Source organism: Chinchilla lanigera, unplaced genomic scaffold, assembly GCF_000276665.1.
Source record: "Chinchilla lanigera isolate Chin_1 unplaced genomic scaffold, ChiLan1.0 scaffold00005, whole genome shotgun sequence".
Lineage (NCBI taxonomy): Eukaryota > Metazoa > Chordata > Mammalia > Rodentia > Chinchillidae > Chinchilla > Chinchilla lanigera.
The window spans coordinates 14,658,865-14,684,095 of record NW_004955406.1 but is presented as its reverse complement, the minus strand read 5'-3'; the positions used below and the strand labels follow the sequence as shown (position 1 = coordinate 14,684,095).

Below are 25,231 nucleotides of genomic sequence, written 5' to 3'. Positions count from 1 at the left end.
AAAAAAAAAAAAAAAAAAAAAAAAAAATTGAACTCTCAGACTAATCTGAATTCACCTTGATGAACATTTTAAGGACACTGTTATAAATCTGGCTAAAAACACAGACAAGGCAATCAGAGAGTTATGTAATAAACACCTCATGGCAAGTCGGCTTATCAACCAATGGTAGCAGATGCTGAAATGAAAATAAGGAATTGATCCAACACTTTAAAGAATGCTTTGAAAAAATAAGTGAAACAAACCACTTAACTACTGACTTGTATAAAAACTACTGTTTGGAAAAATTTATTTCTTTAAAAAACAGCAACCACTTGGAAATAAATATCTGTGCACTAAAAAGACTGAAAAGAAACAAAATGTTTATCTGGATAGTGAGATCACATGCTATTTTTTCTTTATATTTTGTTGTATTTTCTGCAGCAGTGTTTTTGTAATAAGATAATAAATATCCTAATAAACAACTATAGCCGGGCATGGTGGCGCACACCTGCAATCCCAGCACTTGGGAGGCTGAGGCAGGAGGATCTGTGCGAGTTCGACACCAGCCTGGGCTACAAAGTGAGCTCAAGGCCAGCCTGAACAGCATACTGAGACCTTGCTTCAAAAAAAGACAAAGAAAAAAGAAAAAGAAAAAGAAAAAACAGCTATATACAACCTTTGGCAAACACCTGGATACATATCATAAATTTAGACAGAATGAGTACACAGAAATAAGCCAAAAAAGAAACCAGATGTTTTACAGTCAGTTCTTTTTTTTTTTGTTTGTTTGTTTTTTGGTTTTTCTCCGGTACCGGGAACCGAACTCACGACCTTGCGCTTGCCAGGCAGGCGCTTTGCCACTGAGCTAAATCCCCAGCCCCCGTTTTTTTTTTTTTTTTTTTTTTTTTTTTTACAGTCAGTTCTTAATTGTCCAACACTTTAGTAATTTTAAAAAATGGTCCCTAGAAATAATAGAACTATATGCTAGTTCAAATATTACTTTATTTGAATTTAAAGGTAAAGCTGATTAACCCTAAAGACTACATTAAAAAATCATACAGGAAGTAAAAAAAAAATGTCTACTTACAGCAGGGCCTAGGTTCTTGATATCACATGCTGGTCCAAGCCAGTTACCTCTCTGATTGAGCCACTTCAATCACCTAACTGGTCTTCCTGTTTCCACTCTTGGTCCTATGGATCTGCTGTCCTTACTGCCAGATTAAACGCTTTCAGAGCACATCACTTTTCAATGTAACCTCCAAGGTCTCCAGTGTGCTCAGAATAAAATCCAAAATCCTTCCCAGGGTGCACCCCACCTTTCTTGCCCTGAGGGTGCTGGCCTCCCCTCCAGCCTTATTCTGAGCCGCTCCTCCCTGCTTGTTCTCCAGCTCCAGGCACAAGCCTGCTTTCTGTGGTTTCTGTCCATACCAAGTTCACTCCTAGCTGAAGGCTATTGCTCTGGAAGTTTCTTCAGCCTGGGATATAGTTCTCCCAGATCTTCACAAGGATAGAAACTTTGTATAATACGGATTTTAGCTCAAAAGTAAGATCTGAGCGAGGCCTCTAAGTACTTAAATTCTCTCCCTAAGCCATGGCTACCAAGTTACTTTCTAGTTTTATATCTGTTCCCCTTTTCTAGCTCCTACAGAAGTTTCTCTCCTTTCCCCCTCACCTGTCTTGTTCACTGCTGTATCTTGTTCACCGTAGCATCAAGAACAATGCTAAGAATACAGGAGGCATTTAATTAAAATCTGTCAAAGAATGAGGATTGAGGATATATCCCAGTGGAAGAGTGCTTGCCTAGCATATGGGAGGCCCTAGGTTCAACACCCCGTACCTTAAAAAAAAATCTGTTACAGAATAAATGAATGAGATCTACTTTTATCTTTCTTTTTCTATACCTATTCATCTGCCCTCCCTTCTTTCCTGCCCTTTAAACAGAAACATGTAAAAAATAAAAAAGTTATGTTGATATTGGACAGTTTAACAAGGGTCTAGATTGGCTCACCTTTAGGTCACCAGATTAATAGTTAGAAAGTAAAACCAGGCTAACAGAGGCAGTAAGGAACAAAACAACACAAAATAAATTCAGTACATCTCAGATTTATTTCTTCCCTTAGAAATACTCTGATGTCCTGCTGTGATAGCAATAAGTGCTAGAGAAAACCTTTAGCATGCTACCCATTGTAGACTTTGCTGGAAAAGGGAGTTAGCAGAAATAATTGAAAAGATCTGTCTAAGTGAAATTTCAACTGCTCCATTAGGGGGAAGGCATCCAGCTACCATTTGTATAAACACACTATATACATGTAATATTGTTCTGATAATAAGCTCTCTAATGGTTTGGAAAACTCAAGTGAGATGCTTACAGTTCACAGTGAAACAGTATTTCTGTTTTCTGACCACTCAAAGGCCTTGATGGCACTTGCTCAAATACGCTCAGATACTGATATTGATTGACTGACTGCACTACTGGGGATTGAACCCACAGCCTTGCACATTGTAGGCAAGCACTCTACCACTGAGTCACATCCCCAGCCTTTTTATTATGGTCTCTCTAAGTTGCCATGCTAGCTCTGAATTAGTGACCCTCTTGTCTCTGCCTTCTAAGTAGCTGCCATTATGAGCATGCTCCATCACACCCAGTGAATACTGATTATTTTAGTGGTTAAAAATAGTACTCTGTTTTCACTGATTTTTTTTTGAGACAGGGTCTTGCTATGTATTCCAGGCTGCCCTTGAACTCATGTACCTGGGCCTGGCCTCAAACTCATAGTGATCTTCCTGCATCAATCAGTCTCCTGAGTGTTGGGATTATAGGTGGGCACCACTATTTTGGGGCTCACTGACATTTTTAATTCCATAAAGAAGCCCGTCTAAGTTATAAGAATTTCTATTCTTCTTATGGACTGCAATACAGCTAATTTCATGATTTCACTGTGAATGAAAACTAATGCCACTATTAAACACATAAAAAAAAACCTTGCTTACCAAAACTCTAGAAGACAACCTGCGATCCCACTTTGATGCAGATAGGCTTCTCCTTCCATTTCCTGCCTTACGAGACTTTCATGGTCATTAAGTATCACTCAACGCCTTTCTAATGTCATAAGCAGATTATAAGCTTACACGGATAACTTTCCATTTTCTGACAACTGTATCTAAGAGGCTTTTCCTCTACAATCGAAGGTGATTCACTTCTTGCTCTTCAAAGATCTGGGTGGCTCACTGAGAATTTATTAGAAAGTAAGGTGGTTCTGTTTGTTTGGTGCTGGGAATTCAGGTCACAGCTCCTCACTCATGCTAACAGGTACATGCTCTCCCCCTGAGCTACACCTTAGCCCCTGAATTTTTCTCTCAAAGAACACTTTGTTATTTAGTCATAATTCCTATGTGCATATATGTTTGCATGGACATTTCATACGTTTTACCTGATTACATATTCATGGAAACCAAAACAGGAAAATATTTTTTAAAGTTTAACATAAGGTCTTAATGTCCAGAGAAAAATTCAATTAACTTTGTCACAGCAATTGTCTTTTCCCCCATCCTCACTCACACATCCTCCATACATTCAACGAAATTTGCATCATGATAAACACATTTGTTAAATATATATGGCACATAAATGCCAAGCATTAATGTAATATTATTAGTCTAAAACATAAGTAACAGTGCCTTCTATGAAAATAAAATAAGGCTCCACTCAGTTCTCGTGCATAGTAATTATTAAGAGTTGGCGGGAGCCGGGGATGCAACTCAGTGGTACAGCACCTGCCTAGCAAGCAAAGAGTTCAATTCCCAGTACCAAAAAAAAAAAAAAAAAGAAAGAAAAAGTTGGCTGTGAAAATGATAGATTGATGGTTACAATCAAATTTATAATTCTTATGGATATCAACCTTCTGACTATAAACAGAAGCATAACGTATCATTTGGTGATGATAAGACCCAAGTTTTAAAAACATACTCTTAAAAGGCACACTAACATTTCAAGAATCAAACCAAATACCCAGAAGATTGTTGCTGGCCTCTAGATTATCATTATGCATCTGTGCTCACCACACAGAATCCCACAAGGCTAGAATTGATTTGATCTAAAAATGCTATCCTTCAATTTGGAAATTCTTCTTTTTTTTTTTTTTTTTGGTTTTTCTCCGGTACTGGGAACCGAACTCATGACCTTGCACTTGCCAGGCAGGTGCTTTGCTGCTGAGCTAAATTCCCAGCCCTAACTTGGAAATTCTTAAGAGCTTTTCTATAATGTCTTCAGAATAATGCCAAGGGAAAAAATAAAAAACAAAAACACACTTTATGACATTATTTACTATGTAGTGTTAGCCAAAAGATAATGTAAAAAAAAAAAAGTAAAAAAAAAAAAAAAAGATAATGTAGACAAGAACTAGGAATATATATGTGTTTTTTGAGACAGAGTCTCACTGTGTAGTTCAGGTTGGCCTTGAACTTGCAGTGATCCTCCTGCCTCAGCTTTCCAAGTGCTGGGTTTACAGGTGTGTGCTACCATGCCCAGGAAATGGGGGATATTTTAATAAACAAAGTCATTTTTTTCTTCCGTTGTGAAATAAAAAGCCCTACCATCTTTTAAGTAAGAATCAAGGCGAACTACTGAAAATTAGTAGTTGTACTGACATCATCTTTTGTCAGCCAAACTGACAAATTCTTTTAAATTATCTGAAATATGTTTACCAATTACTTCATGAAAGATGATACTACTTATTCCTTCATTTGAGCAAAATTATATAGAAAACTTCCTGCAGTTAAAAACATTTAAATAGGACTTCTACTTCCTTTCAAGTAAGCAGGAAGAAACATCGAGGGGGAAAACGTGAGTAAGATGTTACTGTAAGCATCCGTTGCACTTGCTTCCGTAAAATCAATTAAGCAAATTGCCTGGCACACAATAGACATAACAGTAATGTGCTCCAAAAGTTTGTAAATGCCCTACTTCAAAAGTATCAAAAAGCTAAAATGTGTATAATCCAAATTAGGGAGTAGATTTAGGACTTATTTTTATATAAAAATTGATTTTTGGATTTTGAGGGCATCAGAAATATACACAACAACCTCTGATTGGAGTTTTAACTTTTTTTGAAAGTTATGATTTCTCTTCAGTGATCAATCCTTAAAGCTCTTAGCTACATGTGTTAAAGTGGGAGACATACTTTGTCCCATTATTTTACCCCTGCTTAAAATTAATATTTTAAGAAAGTCCACAAATTTTTTAAAAATTAGGATGCAATTTAACAGCATGAAAAATTTGATCAAAATGAAACTGGGCCTGGTGATATATGCCCATAATCCCAGCACTCCCCTCTTTGGGAGGGGAATCAAATAAATTTTGTTTAAAAATTACAGCCCTAACGCCAAGTGCATTGACAGACCCCCGTAATGCCAGCACTTTGGGAAGCTGAGGCCAGAGAATCACAAGTTTGAGCACTGTCTCAATTTAGTAACTTAGTGAGATCCTACCTCAAAATAAAATAAAAAGAGCTGGGAATGTAGTTCAGTGCAAAGGTCCTGGGTTCAATTCCCAATACCAAAACAGAAGAGAAAGGAAGGGAAAGGAAGGGGAAGAAAAGGGGAAGGGAAAAAGATAAAAACCATGGCTACTAAAGGTGCAGCTAGAGCATCTGCTATTCTAGACAGACAGACAGACAGATAGATAGATAGATAGATAGACAGACAGATAGATAGATAGATAGATAGATAGATAGATAGATAGATATAGATTTCTCAACCATCCTTGGCCTCTAAGTTCTTTGCACCTACTGGGGAAAGTACCTAATGTATCAGTATTGAAACTATACCCAACACTAATTTTAATATGTAATTATCTGATAATAATTTAGCATGTTATATTGGCAAAAAGAAAAATTCTAGAGGGGAAAGAAGAGATTTTGAACATGAATAGAGTAAAAGCTTTTCTTCTTTATCCAAATTTTACACCCTTACCAAATATGCACTCTGTCCATGTGCCACTGCTGATACCATTTTGAATGTGTTTTCCCACTGAAATATTCAGTGCAAGAGTATCACATCTTAATGTGACTTTTTTTTTAAAGAAGTAGGGTAGGTGGGAATAGTTCTAATATCTGAGTGTTAGCTTCAGATGCTTCTATTCCAAACTTCGCATTACTCTTGGAAGATAAATCTTTTCTTAAGGGTCACTAATAAGTAAAAATCTAGGTTTGATTTTTTTGATTTTAAAATCTAGGTTTGATTCTTTAAGAGGATTATTTAGGGGGGAAGGATCTAAGTGTGGAAAAAAAAAGATCTAAGTGTGGTTGCCTTTCTCACTGTCACTATTTCATCCCAAACGGCTTTCTCTTTTCTTAAATAAAAACAACCCTACATCTATTGGCCTCTAGTAAAAACATAAGGTTAGTCAAAACAATATGAACAAATATTTTACAAATACTCCCAGGGGAAACCACTTAATCAGCTGCCTTTTAAAAATATTATCATAATTGCCATAGTCACCACCTCACTTCACTGCTGTCTTAATTCACTGATCATTTCTAGTTGGAGATACTTTGTAGCAGAGAAATATTTCCTTTCAGCATGATCGAACCCAGTTGTTTTCTTGACTTTATTTTAGAACGAATTTCTTCTGCCTCATCTAACACAAGGTTCATGTACTCATCAAAACCAGCAATACAGCCCTCTATCCGTATATTCACTTGCTCATAGAGCCACACTTGAACCCAGGATCTATTCTGCAAGTATCTGAAGATGAGGTTGATGGGCTGCACCATCACTTTCTGCACTTTCTGGTCCTGGCCCCTGTATGCTATGGCGGACTCTGACAAAGACCAAATCGACTACGAGGCTACCTCTGCCAAATGGCTTTTTCTTTCTTTCTATAGGGTCAAACAGAATTTCTATTTACTCAGAAAATATTTTTGGAGGTCTGAGAATCACTTGAAAGCAAATGATTTTCTTCAGAAGAAAACATTACTTAGCTGATATCTTTTTTTTTTTTTTTTTTTGTTTTGGTTTTTCTCCGGTACCGGGAACCGAATTAGCTGATATCTAAGATGTTTGTATTTCTTACTTTGGTGTTTTAATTTCACTAAAGAAATGTGTGTTTGATGAGCTGGCACGTGGAATTGATTGATGCCTTGTGGTAATACAAAAAACAAAGAAGTTGGTATCTGATTTGCTAGAGAAATTGTTCATTATTGAATATACTTTTTAAGAAGAATCAGCAAAAATTCCAAATGTACATCCAGTGGCCTCTTTTCAGTAAGTTTTACAAGCCTAGTGATCTAATAGTTTCATGGTATCTCTGTGAATCAAAGAATAATAACCAAAGCCCAGATTTAGAATACTCCCTCGATGAACTGTCATTTCCTTGATTTAAAAAAAAAATTACCTTTTCTACCATGAAAAACTTACTGAGATTATTAAAGTAAAATAAGGTATTTACATTTGTTTAACCCACATGCATTCATGCTGAAAACACAACTAAAAGGACACAGAGGCAGGTCTTAAACTTCAATGCTTGTACTCTTGGCTGGAAAGGGAATGATGGCAATACTACATGTAGCAGAATTCCTCTTAGGACCACCTTGCGCAGATTAGCCATCGATCCCCCATCATTAGCCAGTTCAATAATACAAAGCTGAACAACTGTACTTCCCATGCTACACTTGCTAAACTTTGAGCAGTTACTCATTGGATAACAAATCCCAGTTCACAGCCATTTTGCTAATTAAAAGTCAAGTAAGTGATTGGCCAAAATTTAGAGTATACTGGTTGTACGAATAATCTTTGAAGTGTAACGGTGTATAACAAGGTCAGAGGTTTCCAAATGGTCTCATGGACAACTCGGCATATGCTTTTCGCATGCAATGTAAATGGCACTATTACCTAGGCTCTGACAGCGTGCACAACAACCTGAGGGACGCACCACTTCAGATACCTAATTTGGCAATCTGACTTGTACACACTGAATACACAGACATACCTGACATTCCAAAAGTCTCAAGCTTGTGAACTCAACTCCCTGTAGGTTTTATTGGTGATTGATTATTTTTAATTAGAGTCTAAGTTCCTCTCAAATGAAGATTTAGATGTGGGATACTCTTAGATATTATTAAATTAATGTTTTCCTTCAAAACATTCAAAATGTAAATACCTTAGGGGAGGCAGATGATTGGAAAGTTACCAGAACAAGGCCTGAGTCCCAAAGTTTCGTGGTCTTTAAGAGGCAGAAATGTATTACACTTAACCTGGTTGCTCAAAGATGAAGAGAATGTGTTGAAATGTATTTTAGATATCAAAGTGTACAACTTCCTCATGATTTCCTTTTAAAAAAACCTCCTTTCTAGTAAATCATGACTCTTCATTTTTCTCCTTTATTAATAAACAAACGTTGATTCAGAGAAGCAATGATTTCACCTAGGCATTACAACATATGCACTGAGCTCTTTTTATTACTTAAATGGAAAGGAACTGTATTTCTCAGATAACCTCCCTATAATTGCATGCTGGCCGTTGCATCTAACTCTGTCTTACAGTGATAAATATACTTCTTTAGGGTGGAAAATTCCTTTTGTTGCTGACTACCCAATATGTCTGTTATGAGTACTCAGAAGAGATTATATTAACATGTAAATACATATATAAAGACTAAATTCATAGATCCAAATATAAGTACAAACATAGATGAACTTTACCAGAGGAAGATATATGAGAGAAAAAGAGTTAAATTCAATCAAGTAAATATTTCATTGAAAAAGACTTGACTCTGAGATAACCATAATGGGGAAATGGTCTGGAAAGGTATTCAACACCATTCTATATAACAAAGCCAAATATTGCTTGCTCAATTACCAAATAATGGTACAGGAGTACTGCAGACCAATTATATTGCAAAATAGTTGCTAGGTATAGTTATCAAACCACTGAAGAGAAGCCCTGCAACAGTGATTGTGGGTATTTAATTTTAACCCTTGGTAGGAAATGAAGGAGGTTGATTTTTCCCTTGTTCAGGAAATCAAATAACAAGCAAGTCAGATTTCCCAGACTCACAGCACAGACCCAGGTGCTTTAAGCTGTTTTACAGATACACAGTTCAATCATTTCAGGAGAGAAAACCACAATTTCCCATCTGAGGATGTATAGGTAGTAAAATTCCCTACCAAAAATAAAAATCTTTGGCAAACAAAAGGATTGAAAATAACTGGCAATCAAAAGGAGATGTTAGAAAGCAAGCCCCACATAGTCTAGGCATGTGGCTATGTCTGTTGTAAAATTTAACCCTTTGGAGACGTAAATAACAGAATGTCTACATCAAGCACTTGGATATTCTGTTTTACTGCTGAGCTTAGCTGGCCAGAAGAAAAAAAATATTGTTTTCCTTTTCTTCCCTGCCACAGAGATAATGCCACTAATATGACCCTGGTCTCTGAGAAAAGAGCCATGATTTCTTCTAGCCAATTAAGGAGTGGCATGGACCAGGCTCCAAGGGAGCCGCACAGCAGCGGCCACTGAGCCCTTCCTTCTTGATAGAAAGGGGAGACGGAAAGGAAAACAGATCACAAGCCTCCTCCAGGGACACATTCTCACAGAGGGTAGCAGATTCTCTATAAATGAAGTTCAATGAAAAACAGTCTCACCGCCAGAAGCCGAGGCACAAACAGGCGATGCCCCATCCCCAGAAGTTCCAGCACTCGGCAGGCATACTCATTCACCAGCTTGCTCCTCTCGTCGTGCATGTCCTGGGACTTTTTGACAGGAGGTGTGAGCTTAGCAGCTGGGGCTGGGCAGGGCACCCCTTCTTCCATGAGCAGTAAGTAGGTATCCAGAATGAGGAAGCTGGATCTTTTATCCACAATATAAGGACTGCGGTGGCAGGGAAGCCAGGCTTATATCTCCCCAGGAGGATGCACAGGATAGTGTGTGGTGGCAATTGCCAGCTAACATCGCCAAGAGAAAGACATTTTGGCTAAATTATCCACTGTGCAAGAGCCCCAAAGTAGACTGAAAAATAAAAATGAAATCAAATGCTGATCTAAATAAAAAATAGCAAAAGCAATCAAATGCAAGAAAATGGCCAAGAGCGATGCAGCAGGGTTCAGATACATGTGGAAAAATGAAGTAGCTGCTTATAAGGTTCTAACATGTAGAGTGTGTGTGCGTGCGAGAGCGTGTCTATCGCGCTGTGAGTGTGTGTGTGTGTGTGTGTGTGTGTGTGTCTGTGTATGAGCAGACAGCGGCAGCAGTAGCCAGGAAGCCAGGGCAGTTGTGAAGCTGCAAGGAGAAAAGGATGAGCTCATTGCAATCCGTGATTCGTGACAAGCAGCGCTGCTGCTGTTTCTGCTGCTGCTGTTGCTGCTGCTGCCGCTCCTGCTGCTACTGCTACTGCGCTGCCTCTTGCTGTGAATCAGTAATGAAGGGGTAAGAAAGGAAGGGGAGGGAAGCGGAGGAGGTAGGTGAATGAGCATGCAGAGTGTGTCTCCGGGGAGAATGCTGTAATAAGAAGCCAATAGTGAGCTGTTGGATAGAAGCACTTCCCCCTCCTAGACCACCTTCAATCAGTGTTAGCGTGACAGCTCATGCTGTTGAATCTTAAACCCACAGACAGATGAACTAGCTTCTTCAATATGTGATGCTCATAGAAAAATCAGACAGACAGCCATCTAAAAGTCTGACCCTGTTCACTCTTGCTTTCTAACAAGGAAACCAGATAAAGTCTGATCTAATTTTCTATATTTAAGGTGGGAAGCTCCAATCCCTGTCAGATTACTCAAATCTCTACACAGAGTGTAAAATGATAGAGTATGAACAGAAGAGCTAGGATTGGGCATCCAGGAAGTGACACACTTTCAGGTTGAAGTGTTTATGCAATAATGATAACTTTTTGCCAGGATATACAGAAGCATTTCAGCACTCTGGGATGGCTGCCCACAACTAAAAGTAAGATTTTTTTTAATCAACACACACTTTGATAAAATATAAAAGCCTACAGTATCAACTATATATTTAAGAAATTACTAAAGTTGAGATTCTCAAAGCAAAACTAACCCTCTTATATCACAAAACTTGTTAACAGTTTTCTAAAATACTGTCTTGATAATCTCTAATAAAATTAATCCCTACCTAGTAATGTGGGTAACATTTAGAATTCTCTATAGTTTAAAATTTTACAGCCTTCATGTGTTAAAGTGTCATAGTAATTTCTTTGGTGTAAGTATCAACTGTAACCAAACAAAGGCAAAAAGACAAGATCACTTTTAGGGACAGGCTCTTAACTTTACCCAACAATCAATCCATGTTCAGCATTTTGCTTCTGCAGTTCTTTAGTTGGTCTCATAAACACCAGATTAATATCTTCATACAAGTTTTAGCATGGTATAAAGATTAATTTGGCTAAAGGCCAGAGCAATTTTACTTGAGTCTTAGTCTCTGACAAGTAAAAACTACAAATCTGCAAATAACCAAATAGGAAAATACTTATTGACATTTCTCATGAAAGAAATAGGTTAATTATGAAACTAGGATTAAAGAGAAAGAAATAGGAAAGACATTTTTCCAAAATCTCACGAAAATAAAACTTTCAAAAAAAATTTAAAGTATGAGTTAACAAAATATCTTAAGTAGGATATTTATGTATTGCTGTCAAGTGTATTATTTCTTTCAAAATCTATTTCTTAAAAACTTTATAAAGTAAATTTTTTACTGTAAGATTTAAAAAGGGATTTGAATATTATATAATTATATAACTTCCACATCCCTAAAGTTTTTGAGAAAAGCCTTTGATAGGCTACCTAGGGTAGGGGCACTTTTCAATGAAGTAGGAAACTCAAAGTTGAGGGAAGAGGTTTGGGGCCTTTCATATTCTACTCACACATGCATGCACGCACACACACACACACCCAAAACAGTTCCATTTCTACCTTGTTTACATACTGTTGGTCTGCTTTAGATTCTATTTGAGAAGACTGCTACTGCTAGTGAGAGTGAAAAGCCCTGCCATAAACACTTCACTTTAGAACAAGGCACCATTTGGGACAAGGGACCATTGCAAAGAAAGCCCTCAGTGACTCCTCAGTTTACAGAATTTTTTCTAATCTACTTTTTAAAGAGTAGGGAAGATGTCTGTACTCAAAAAATAGTTGCAGAAAGTTATTTTTTTTTCTTAGAGCCAGAAACAATTAATTTCTTGCCTGAAAGGTTTTTGGTAAAAAGTAAAAATAAAAACATTTTTAGAACTCTATGGTATGGTTTTGACACTCTTAAAAGAAATCAAAACTACATGGACTGGGTATTAAATATAATAATAAAATGACATGTTAATGAGAAAAGCATGTTTAAAATATTTAGGTACATTTTTACAGATGATATGTGAAAGGTACTGATATAGGGGAAATAATATAACCCAACCTGCTAGATGTCAGATACATGTAATTCATGTTCCCCAAGATCAAAGAATGAATTCTGAGGAACACGAGAGGTTAAGAGTAGTAAACATTTATTGAGAGATAGCTCCTGAGAGACAGGAGAGGCCCTAAAAGTGGGTTGCTGTGGACCCCACTTCAAGAGGAAGTTTTATAGAGCAAAATCACGAGATGGGTACAAAAGCATGAGGTGGGTACATGTGAGTCAAAGCTATGTATGATCAACCAGTAAGATTACAAATACAGCTACTTAGGTAATATCATTCCAATGGGGAAGCAGGTTACATGCCAAGTGTACATGGAAAGAACAGGACCTTTTAAGGAAGGGATCGATCAAGAAGTCCTGGTCACCCACCTGGGTGACTGATGTCTATCTAGACTTTCTTGGACCAGGTGATACCAATTATAGTGTAATCATCAATTTATTACCTATCCCTTGGGGAAGCATCAGGCCTAGTCCAAGATAAAGTTTGTCTTTATCTTAAGGGCTGACCTTCAACAGGTGTGCCGCCAGCCACGGCGGTAATATGTTCTGGTCATCTGCACTGACTCCCTTGAGGGTCTAGCCCTGTCTAACTGGCTATAATATTTGTATCTAACTTAGCTATCTATAATAGTACTACAATAGATAGTCTAACACTTTCCTCAAACTCTTCACCACGATGCTGCTCAAAAAATACATCATTTGTGCTTTCCAAGTTTCCATAATTTTTCAGTATGGGTCCTTTTTTTAGGTAGAGTTTCAGAACAGGATGTTGATCAATATCAGGCAAAATTACTCCTATGGAACATCACTGAGTAAAATGAATGAATGGATTCTAGGAATTTCTGAGGCCCTGTGAGAGCTACCCTCATCTCAGTATTTCTTCTTCTTTCTCCCAAGGTCCAAATAATTTATTTTTGATGAGCTTCTGCAATAACTCTCAGAAAATTTTTCAAAAAAATTTGCAGTTAAAAAGTAGTTCAGAAATGTAACAGAAAAGTAAGCTCAACAGCAACTTAAAGATAATATGAAAAACACAGATAAATCACATACAGAAAGAGAAAACCTTTTCCTCTTATCCTCCCAGGTTATCTGCCCGGGGTCCTACAAACAAGTCTGATCAAAGACAGGCTGACATGAGAAAATCCAACAGGAGTTCCACACGTGCAGTGTGCAAATGCACAGGAAGAACTCAGGAATGAGTAACTCAAAGGATGTTAGAACTTCGGCTTATGCAGCATGTTAGAAAAAAGCAATCATTTTGCAGGGAAGACATAAGACAAAAGAAAAGAACTTTGAGCTTTGGGGGTGACAAACTGTAGGTAGCCAAATATATGGAGAAACTAGGGAGTACTGGGCCCAGTTAGTAAGGCGTGTTTCTGTTGACTCTACATGCAAACTCTCAGTGCCATCTCCTCTTCACTGATGCGGCTGCAAAACCCCTTCCTGGTATGGTAAGCAGGATAAGGAGCGCTTCACAGGGAGCATTTAATGTTCTGCTTTCAGACAGACAGCATTTCCTGTGTCTGGTTTTTCTCAGCTGCCTCTTTATTATGGGCTGGAGATATAGCTCAATGGTAGACTGCTTGCCTTGTATGTCCAAGGCCCTGAGTTTGATCCCCAGCACTGAAATATATTGCTAAAAACTGTCCTTATGCTAGAGAGCTACATTTTGGGGTGGTATACTCTGAACTCCTTCAAACCAAGCAAAAGGGAACAAAAAAAGAGGGTCAGCAATGGTCCCAAAGTCACTGTCTAGTGACTGGAAGGGTCATTCTCTGGAGTGCTGGAAGTAGGCGGGTGGTGGTGCAATCGTAATTATGGTCTTGCACTCTAGAGTGCTTTTCCAAGGCACTCCACCATGTCATGATTGCCAGACATGTACAGGACGTAAATAGATTTCCACTGTAAAACGGAAATCATATTTGACTTAATTTACAGACCTATAGTTAAGAACACAGAAAAAAAATTTGGAGTGATTACTTCAGTGGTTACAAAGATAGAAAAAGAAACACTTCCCAATCTGCAAAAGCCTAAGTTAAAGGAGGTATCCAAAGACAAAGCCAGGTGTGATAGACACTATAAAAAGAGAAAGACACTGTGCTCAGATGTAGGAATGTTTTTGTCATCCACAGTAGATGCAAACAAGAGAGGCTTAAGTAAATATATCCCTAAGAGCAAAACAGGGTATTGCTTACTACACCATTTTTAACTACAATTACTAGCCTTATGACATGGGGTAAATTACTTAAATACTCTCTTAGCCTCTGTAAAATGGCAACATTACCTATTCAGCCAGATGCTCTGAAAATTTAATACGTTGTGGGTATAAGGGAACCCCTCATAGTGCCCAGCTGATGGGGGGTACTCAATAACTAGCAGGTTTCTTCATTCTTATCAGGAAGTAGTGTGAAAGAGGACAAACTATACAAAGTGTCTGTGTTCATCTGGACTAGGGTTTAGAAAGATGAAAAAGACTTGGGATATATTAATAATAGAGAGCCAAATACTGGGTTATGGTTCATAGCTGGTTGTCCCCTCAAAGCCTCATGTGCTCATCAGCAGGCTTTGGGGAGGTGACTGGACCATGCAGGCATGATCCTCATCAGTGCATTAGTTCACCAGTGAGTTTATAGCTAACTGTGAAGCCTGTTTGGAAGAAGCAGGTCACCAGGGGCATGGCCTGGGAGAGTCTATTTTCCTCCTTTCTTCCTTTATTTCTCTCTGCTTCCCGCTTGCCGTTCCATGAAGGCACTTTTCTGCCATGCTGCCTTGGAGTCAGCTGACTATGGACTGAAACCTCTGCAAAGTGTAGAGCCAAATAAACCTTTCCTCCTTTTAAGGTGTGGAGGTCAGACATTGTGTCCCAGGAAGGAGACAGAAACTAAGACACATTGGTAAGAGACAACCCTGGAGACTATTTATTTTTTTCCTCCAGTACTGGAGATTGAATTCAAGGTCTCCACGAAGAGCTACATCTGCAGCCCTTTTCCTTTTTTAATTTTTTCTTTTGTTTTTGAGACAAGGTCTGGTTAAGACATCAAGTTGCCCAGCCTGGTCTCAAACCTGCAATCCTCCTGCCTCAGTCTCCCACAGTGCTGAGATTGCAGGTGTGCACCACTATGCCCAACTTTCTGTTCATTCTTAAGACACGAGTTCATTAATAGTAAGCAGCAAAGCACTCACACTATTCTCAACAAGCAGAGGTAAAAGTTCCATAACTTAATTCTCTAGCCATTTCTTTTTGACAAGTTCCTAAGATCCAACAAACAGGCCAGGTAAAGGGGATGCAGTTAGTACTGGTATCTTGGCTCTGTGAAATCCTGCACAGCTTATACTCCTTCTCCCGTTCAACTCTTTCATTCTGCTGAATGTGCTTCTGGATGCAGATGGATGTTTAAGATGCTGCTTCCAATTGTACAGATTATTCAGGGATTACTTGAAGAAATGGCTAAAATGAATGTGATGAGACTGGGTTTACAAGTTATATCACAGGCAAATTTTATACATCTAAGAATTAGAGTATACAGTACAAGACTGCATAATCAACACTCTGTGGTAGGTGGTTCAGGTTACAAATCTACAGAATTTCTAAGAAAAAAAAAAAGACTCATAAAATACTGTAGACATACCCAGGTTTTTTTTTTTTAAAGGAATGCTCTGATTTCCGGTGAGATTTTATTCATAAATGTTGGAGGAGGGTTTTGATTGTTGTTATTTGGGAGTTTTTTTTGGTACTGGGAATTAAACTCATGACCTTGCTCTTGCCAGAAGGCACTGTGCTGCTAAGCTACACCCCCAGCCCTTTTTTTTTTTTTTTAATAGAAGAGAGAACTTTCCCCTACCAAAACAACTTAGTAACATTCTGAGCAGCCATGGAAGCATCGTGAATACCTTATTACCTATCCTTGTGATCAGATCTTAATGTAACTCACTGATGAATGCAAGACCTTCCTCCACAGCCACTTTGAGAGATGGTCATTTTGTTCTTTACTGCTCCAGGACAGCAGCCCAAGAGGCTGCCTATTTTATTACTATACCGTTATATTTGTTAGAAAAGGTCTATGTATAGTAAGCTATAAATCTGAAACATATAGTCAGGAGGCTCAGCTATATATAAAACTGTTTTAACTACATTTCGGAGGTATAATTGGCATACAAAAAGCTGGAGCTATTTAATGTATACAATGACGTATTTGGACACAAGTGTATACCTATGAAACCATTATCACTATCAGTACTATAATTTATCCATCATCTCCAAAAACTTTCTCCTGTCCCATTTTTTCTTCTGTGGTTAGACCACATAATATAAGAGCTACCTCAACATTATATTTTGGGCTGGGGATTTAGCTCAGCAGCAAAAGCGCCTGCCTGGCAAGCGCAAGTTCGTGAGTTCGGTTCCCAGTACAGGAGAAAAACCAAAAAAAAAAAAAAAAAACAACATTATATTTTATGAAAGCACAAGGTAAGTATACTTCTTTTTCTTGATGGCATTAATTAACTGTTTGAAGCTAGGATTAACCTTTTGTCTAAGCTAATTATCCTTGCTTCTAACTGGTCTCTTCTGAACTGGTTTCTAGACCATTCTGGACTGTTCACAATACTGTCTACTGCCCCAAGTACACACTTATTTGCATAATATTTCTCAATACAGTGCTGCCCAGAATGAAAAAATTACTCTGGATCTGAAAAGAGAATCATAAATTAATTGCATCTTATTAGACTCTAGGAAATATGAATGTCAATAATATGTTTTTTTTTTTTTTTTTTTTTTTTTGGATTTGGTTTTTCTCCGGTACCAGGAACCGAACTCACAACCTTGCGCTTGCCAGGCAGGCGCTTTTGTCGAATAATATGTTTATCTTATTGATGAAAAGAGTGCGGCTAGCAGATAAATGACTGCTTAGGATCACAAACTTGTAGAAAGCACAGTCAGGAAGCCAATATCCCAAAGTGCAGGTGTGCGCAGGGAATCAGGGATTTTCAGCACTGTAATTTGCTATCTTTCAATTAATGCAGCCCGTAAAGAAACTATCACATTAGAAGAACTATGTGTCACCATTTTATCTGCATAGAATTGGTCTAGAATCTGTGCCTGCCATCTGCTATGAAAGAATCGAAGATTCTTAGATTTGAGTTCAGAGGGGATATCCACAAACCTACCTCAAAAAGTCACTTTTCCACAGATACGTATTATATTAAGGACATCTGATTCTCAGTTTTAAAGTGATAAGTGCTCTCTTTTTCAAACAGCTGAAGAAGCTACACCCTCGACAGCTCAGCCATAACAACTGCACACAAGCTGCTTTCTAAGCCATGTTTGTGACATGGGCTTGAAAATGGATGTTATCTCAATTCTTTCATCCTCTTCCCTGGGCAATGTATATAAAGCTCATATTTATTTTAAAGCTTGAGCAGAAGGCATAAACATATGTTAGCAGAGGCTTAGTTTTTTAAAAAACTGATCAGATGAAAATGATGATACATAGCATCAGTATTTTTTTATCCTCTAAGGTACATATGCATTTAAAAATATCTCTATGCATATGTGTGCTTGTCATTGTTCTTAAAATAATGAGGTGTTTTATATACCTTGATAGCCTCTACCTTCTTTCTACAGTCCATCTCAATTCTTTATTACATTTGTAATCTTTGGCATCTTCATGTTACATAGAATGGTAGGTGTAGTTTAACAACCGTCACTGTGAAAAATAATACTTTCAGTGAAGGAGGTATATGGGTCAACTCATGTATTAGCAAGTGAACTATCTATAAAATGAGTATGTCAAGATGGGGATCTTCATTTTTTTAAGTGGACAAGTCCATGTTCCTTTATAAAGTTATTAACAGACTGTGTGTTCTCTCCCATTGCACCCTTACAAATATTCACTTACAGCTTCACATGGATTCAGCAGAATTTCAGAGGAGGCAAAATGGGAGACTTGGAAGTGTTTTTTCTCTGCTTTTACTGAAGGTGATCTGCTCTCCCTCTGCTCCCTTGTTTGTTTGACTGACTGATCAACTGCAATCCTGGAAATTAAAGCCAGTGTCTTTGCACTGAGCTTCAGGCTCAGTCCTTTTATTTTTTTATTTTTTGGGGTTTTTCTCCGGTACCGGGAACCGAACTCACGACCTTGCGCTTGCCAGGCAAGCGCTTTGCCGCTGAGCTAAATCCCCAGCTCCCAGGCTCAGTCCTTTTAAAAATATTTTTTAAAACAAATTGTGAGACAAGCACTCACTAAGTCACTAAATTGCCCAAGCTGTGCTTGAACTTGTTATCCTCCTGACTCAGACTTCTAGAGCGCTGGCATTCTAGGAGTGCACCACTATGCCCGGGTCCTCCAGCTCCCTCAGGAGGTTAGCACTTGTCAAACTCAGTATTCCACAGGCTGACTCTCATGGCAGCAACAAATAAGCCAAGTGCACATGTCTTCTCTGCTTCACGGTTCTTTCATTCACCTCATGCTCATATTTGTTCCAAACAGAGATTAACAGAGCGATGTGTATTCTAAGTAACTAAAAGTGCAAATAATTACTTTTATTCAGTGTTTATGCAAGCTATGAACTACACTAAACCCTTAGTTTGCACCACTGTATTTAATCAACAACCAAATTTGTTCATTTTATGTGGAAGGTACCTGAGCTTAGAGAAGTTAAGTGACTTGCCACAGGCATGTGGCTTGTGTTGGAGTTCTGGATATGCTACCCTAAAACATAGCATCTTACCAATGAATATTTTATGTTGAAGAAATTTGAGGAATATCAGGAAGAATGTTTCTTTATCCTAATCCCCTGAAAGCAAATAGTAAGACTGATGTAAGAGGTATCCTTTATATACCTGGCAAAAAGGAGCCCCATTGTCTTTGAAGATCGAAGGACTCTAGAGAATCTGAATTAACAGGCTTTGATAAATTTTACCCAAGAAATTTACTACTCTTACTTTGTACCATCTGTCTAATCACATTTTTCCATGACTCCATTTTTTTTATCAAATCTAGTATAAGAGCATTGAAGCTTAACCAGTTCTTTGTGTCTGCAATTCCTTATGAATTTATACAATGTAAACCTTATATTACACAAATTTGCATGTTTTTCTCCTGTTACTGCAGCTGATCCTAGACCAAGAAGCAATATATTTTCCTATTTTTAATCAGTCTTTGCCTACCAGGCCCCAGCCAAGAACTTAGAAGGGCAGAAGGAAAGATATTTTTCTCCTTCTGAATTACCAAGTGGTAGTGCAGTTATACTTTTTGGATAACTACACATCTGAAGTGTCTTAAATCTCACTTGTGTTATTTAAAATAATGAATAAAGTAGAGATAAATAATCTAGATCCTACAGAGTAATCAAGTTACTCTAGTGCACATAATAGGATTTACAGTCATATAATTATGAATATGCTGAGAGACTAATATATCTTGGAGCCAGATGAAATGACAAAAACAGAAAGAAAACAGCAAAACCTTATGCTCTAAAAGCAGCATCTGTACCCGGGTGATCTTATCCACACCTTCCTTCTTAACTAATATCAAAAGTCTAATCATTAGGTCATCCCTCTCTCCAAAACTCCCAAGTTATATCCATCTCGTTTCTGAATATATGCAATTTATTTCAGCATGTCGAAAGTTACCATTTTGTCCCCAACAGACTTCCTGCTCTTTTGTTTTGTTTTGTTTTGTTTTGTTTTTCCCGGTACCAGGAATCGAACTCACGACGTCACGCTTGCCAGGCAGGCGCTGTGCCACTGAACTAAATCCCAAGCCCTGACTTCCTGCTCTTGAATTTCCTGTCCTAATTAGTGGTAACTTCATCTACCCAAATACCCAAGCAGAGATGGATACTATCCTATTGTAACAGCGGCTGGTTCTTTGGGAGATGCCCTCTGTAGAGTTGCTTCCTTTCCCTTTGGCCAGAATTTTAACTTCTAAAGAAAAGTCACACCTAAATGGTTAAAATGTTAACTGCTAAAGAATCTTTCTTTAAACTGAGTCCAGAATATCCAATGACTTTCAGATAACACGAGAATCTGTTGCTCTTAAGAATCCTTACTCTTTAATTCTGTGTATCAACTAACACAAAGCATGTAGATTGCTATGACATTTAACTTGCAGATGTTTTAACTATCCCCATGAGGTCAAGTTCGATCGAGATGTTCCATCCTCCCACCTCCATCTTGCAGGATACTATCACCTCAATAAACCTGATTTCCTTCCCAGCAACTCTTAGATCCCAAATATTGGCTTTTGAGGGGTAAGAAGATGGACTTCAGTCCAGTAACAATTAGGTCCTCCTTTTACTTCTACCTACAGCTAACCCATCAATTAAATCTTGTTGACTCAAGTTCAACATTTTTCAAGAATATTCCTCCTTATATGGTTTTTCATACAATGGAGTACTACTCTGCCATAGAGAAGGATAAACTTGAGACATTTGTAGGTAAATGGATGCATCGTGAGACCACACTCTTAAGTGAAATAAATTGGACACACATTTGTAAATATTGCATTGCTTCTCTGGTGTGAGAAATGGGAAGTGCAGTTAAGGACCAAAATGTATATTAGGCATTGTGAAATAGGAAGAAAATGTTCAAACCAGGAGGGCAATAAGGGAGCAGGGAGGGGGAAAGGAAATAAGGGAAAAGTGGGGAAAAAAAAGTAAGAAAAGAAGGAAAAATTGGAAACAAAGCTTTTGTAAATGGGGAGCACAGGAGAGCTTGAAGGGAGGGTAGAGGAATAGGGAAAAAAGAATCAAGTTATATCATGTACAGGGACAAATTCTTTATGATGAACGCGATCATCACATATATCTAAAATGTAGCAATAACATATAATTGAAGAAAAAAATTATTCCTTCTTTTCTATCTCTTATTTCAGATCAGTCCTTAGTATGACATTGAAGATATCTACCATTTGCAACATTCAAGTACCTTGAAGTCTGCTGCACACAAGTGCATGCTTCCATGCCTTTGTTCATGTTTCCATTTTCTCTTGAACTGTGCTTTCACAGTCATTTACCTTTTCCTAATCTGTCAAGACTCAACTCTCAGATGTTACCTCCTGCAGTATCCACACACTCGATCTCTAGATTTGGGGCATGTGGCTCTGCTCTTTGCTCTGTTTTCATTTATGCTCCCTCTCACAGTGCAGGCTTGCATTTGAACGATTTATACAAATCAACGGAGAAGGTACAGACTTGAATTTGCGTAACAAATCTTAACGTGCACCTTGTTTACTATCCTCTTCCCCACTGTCTCTCCATAAGTGGTCTCTCGATAGTCTTACCTCTGTGTTTCTCCTGAACACAGTAGTGAAGCCTGAATTTTAAATTACTTCCGTGAGATTTGCTGTCTTCTCTGGGTATCTCTGCTATATACATGATATATACAGTAAATGATAATAAACTTCTGTTTTTCTTTTGTTCATCTATCTTTTCATTAAATGGGGTCCTAGCTAGAAAACCAGAAGATTAGAGAAAAAAATTTTTTTTCTTCCCCTGCTGTAGGCATTGCATTCACCTCAGCACTCAGCACCATGATTATATACAGAAGGAACTTGGGAAATACTAATGAATGATGGAATCTCATACTAAATACTAAATAATACTAAAAAGCTTTGCAGCTTTCTAATTATGTGTTTTAAATTTGGGGGCCTAATAAACAATAATGTTAGAACACAAATTATTTTTTTTTGGTACCAAGAACTGAACTCAGGATCTTGTGCTTGCCAGGCAGGTGTTGTGCCACTGAGGTATATCCCTGGCGCAGAATGTAAATTCTTAATGAAATAAGGCTGAGGGAGGATAAAAGACATGAAAGGTAAAAAACAGACATGGATATCATCACTAAATATTGTATTTTTAAGAAGACTGTAACTTTTGGGCCTCAGTCAGAGTTACCCAAGGTGATCCACATCAGCATTCCCTTATTTAAATTTGGACCTCTTTTCATTTATTTGAGTTTTTGTTTTTGTCCCGCCCCTCCCCCCGGTACTAGGAATCGAACTCATGACCTGGCGCTTGCCAGGAAGGTGCTGTGCCGCTGAGCTAAAGCCCCAGCCCCGGCCCTCTTCTCACTTAGATCCATCACACCCAAAATTTCTCAGAATATTGAAAGTACATAAATTGGCCTATCTGAGAAAGGAAAGAGCAGAAACCTGATCCTAAGATAAAGAACTAGACTGAGAGCATCCAAAGAATGTTTAAGTTACCTATTTAAAAAACAAAAAACAACAACAACAAAACACAAAAAACCTGAGCCCATATTTGTAGAATGGACTACTACCCTCTGGGGAGTAGGCTATGTTTTCAAAGAGTTTCTGCCCATTAAATAAACAAACAAACAAATGTTCCCTGTTCCAGGAAATAAGTCTTGAGAGCCTGCACTCTTTCTTTTGAGGGTGTACCTTTTAATTTCTGCCTAATAAAACCCTTCTGTGGTGGGTTAATTAATGGGCAACTTGTAACACCAAGCTGAACTAAATCAGTGTGGTGCTGGGTGTGGAAGGCCCCCCTGAGGATTGCTGTCAATAGAATAAAAAGAGAAGTAGAGAGGAAAACGGTGCATGTTGATTCTCCTGAAGAAGACTGTCACACTGGCTTTCCTCAGATGAACTCAGCTGTTCTCAGCATCAGAGGAGCTCAGGTCCTCACTGTCACTGAGGATGACTGTGGTTCTCTTTGCAGGAGCTCTGGTCCTTACATTGAGTGTCACTTCCTTGCTCCAGTGCAGACCCCTCAGTCTGCTGGCACAGACTTCCTAACCACTTCCTAACCACTCCTTCTACTACTGACCTTTGGGCCTTCCCAGTGCATATCCTTGATACAGACTTCCATGAGACACTGTCCTGGGCTCTGGGCCTCCAGTTGGACTCATGGAGGACATTGCCATGGGCTCTAGATCTTCAGCTGAACTCGTGCAGGACATTGCCGTGGGATCCAGGCCCTCAGCTGGGTTCTCTGGGTCTCCAGTCTGTGGACAGATCTCCTGCACTCTTCTGCATCTGACTCTTTGGGTGAATATTATAAAATAATCCTATAAATTACGTGTCCTGTATTGTTTGCCTTCTAACCCTGACTACACCTTTCTATGCCTCTTACTGTCTAATCCTGAAAATTCTTTTCCTACAATAGAAGCCAGCAAACCTACAAACTTATGCTACAAAAAGGTTGGGTTAGGTTCCTCCTCTCAGCTTCTGTAACCTCCTCGACCCGTCCCGTGACATTTTCTCTTGGTGAGCCAGGAGCACGAGGAAAAGCAGCACTGAGACTGCTACTCTGATAAGTCCAGCCAGAGGTTTTTTGTTTGCTTTTTCCCCCCATTTCCCCCAAGCCCTGCCTTCTGAAGCATAGTCAGTCAGTCAGTCAGTCCGCCAGTCAGCCAGCCCTCCTAGCTGTCTATCTGTTCAGTCAGTCAGTCAGTCAGTCTGCCTTCCTGCCTGTCCATCTGTCTCTCTTCCTTTTCCTCTGTTTACAAACTTCTGCGCCTGTGCAGTCAAACTGAGAAGAAGCCTACTGGTTCTCTCCCCTCCTCCACTCCCTAAGAAATCCCCTTCTTGTCCTTTCCCTCCCACTCTGAGGCTTTCGTTTGTCAGAAAACTCAAATCCTTTAACTTCTCTGATGTTAGTTACCAGAGAGAGGCAGAGAGTAGGACAGTGGAAGGGGACTTCCTATAGGTAGTTTTGGGGTTTTGTGCCTGTCAGGTTGCTTCTCAAATGTTGGCTTGCTTCCTCCCTCCATCTTGTTTGGTTCTGGCATTCCTACAATAATTTTGGCCTCAAGTTTATCTCCCTATCTAAAATGCTATGTGATTTGTAGCTGCTAAGAGGATCTCCAGACTTTTTTAGCCCTGTATGAATTCCTTGGGTATGTTACAAGTCCCTACATACAAAGATCTTTGGGGTAAATTTTTGAGTAAAGCCCAACTGTTAAGAACAACTCTTTTTTTCCTGCTCTCCTGATCTGTTGATGAACACTGGAGTAGCTATGTGTCAGGAACAAAGACGCTAGCTCTGAGCATGAGCAACACATTTCTACATGACTAGCACCAAGGCATGGATTTGTCCACGACAAAAAACAAAGCAGAGATGCTCCCCCTGGGCAGTTCCAATTTTGGGGTAACAGGTCAGAGCTGCCACTTACTGGTGGTTCTGACCCTCGGGCAACAGGGCAGAGCTGTCCCCCTGGGCAGGTCTGGCTTTGGGAAATGGGGCAGACTGCACATGCTGCACGACTCTGGGATAAGGTGGGCGGGTCACAGCCTGACCACAGGGACCTAAATCAGATTCCACCTTTTCTCTTTTTTTTTCTTTTCTATCTCTTTCCAGAAGCACACAAAGGACATCTTTGGGCAACTCAATGTCTGTCCCCAAAACGTCATCTTTATGTTATATTTTATAAACTTGGAACCAATTTAAAATGATTTTAGAAGGTTGAACTTTTCTCCACAGTAAGTTAAAAAGTAAAAAGACAAGGCCTCAAACTTGGTTTTATAATAAGGAGGGAAAATAAAGATCCTATTTAGCAATTTATAGCTCTTCTCTTTCCCCTTCACATTGTTACTGCTTATAAATCTAGAGTATTAACTAACAGGAAACAGGTACTCAGAGTAGCTTAGAGTATGAAAAGAAATACTGTTATGACTTACATAAAAAAGAAGAGCTAAGTAATAACCCCTGGGAAAAATTCTGACTAGCCTATTTATAGTTATAAACCTAGAACTAAAAAAGTATATATAATTCAGCCTGACCAATACATCTAAGAATGTATTCTGATTTAATGTAACTGTTTTATGTGTTCTATATGTTTTCTTATCTCTTTGTTTACCTGCAAATCTGTTTCAGTAACTGG

General features: G+C 38.6%; 2 protein-coding genes across 5 annotated transcripts in view; both read right to left on the bottom strand.

Moving 5' to 3' along the window:
- Positions 1–25,231, bottom strand: part of Rabgap1l (RAB GTPase activating protein 1-like) — a 598,504-nt gene that overhangs the window by 130,957 nt on the left and 442,316 nt on the right. Inside the window, exon 1 of one of the 4 annotated variants that reach the window (XM_005374888.2) lies at positions 9,621–10,343. The exons of the other annotated variants lie outside the window; for them this stretch is intronic. Within the exon in view, the coding sequence (XP_005374945.1) occupies positions 9,621–9,788 (168 nt within the window). The 5' untranslated portion in view covers positions 9,789–10,343. Of the gene's footprint in view, positions 1–9,620; positions 10,344–25,231 lie in introns of those variants that run through there. 4 annotated transcript variants of the gene reach the window in all.
- LOC106149962 (small nuclear ribonucleoprotein E-like) lies at positions 6,165–7,361 on the bottom strand. Its single transcript, XM_013520922.1, has one exon. It carries the CDS (start codon positions 6,750–6,752, stop codon positions 6,516–6,518), a length of 237 nt encoding a protein of 78 aa, XP_013376376.1. The 5' UTR covers positions 6,753–7,361; the 3' UTR covers positions 6,165–6,515.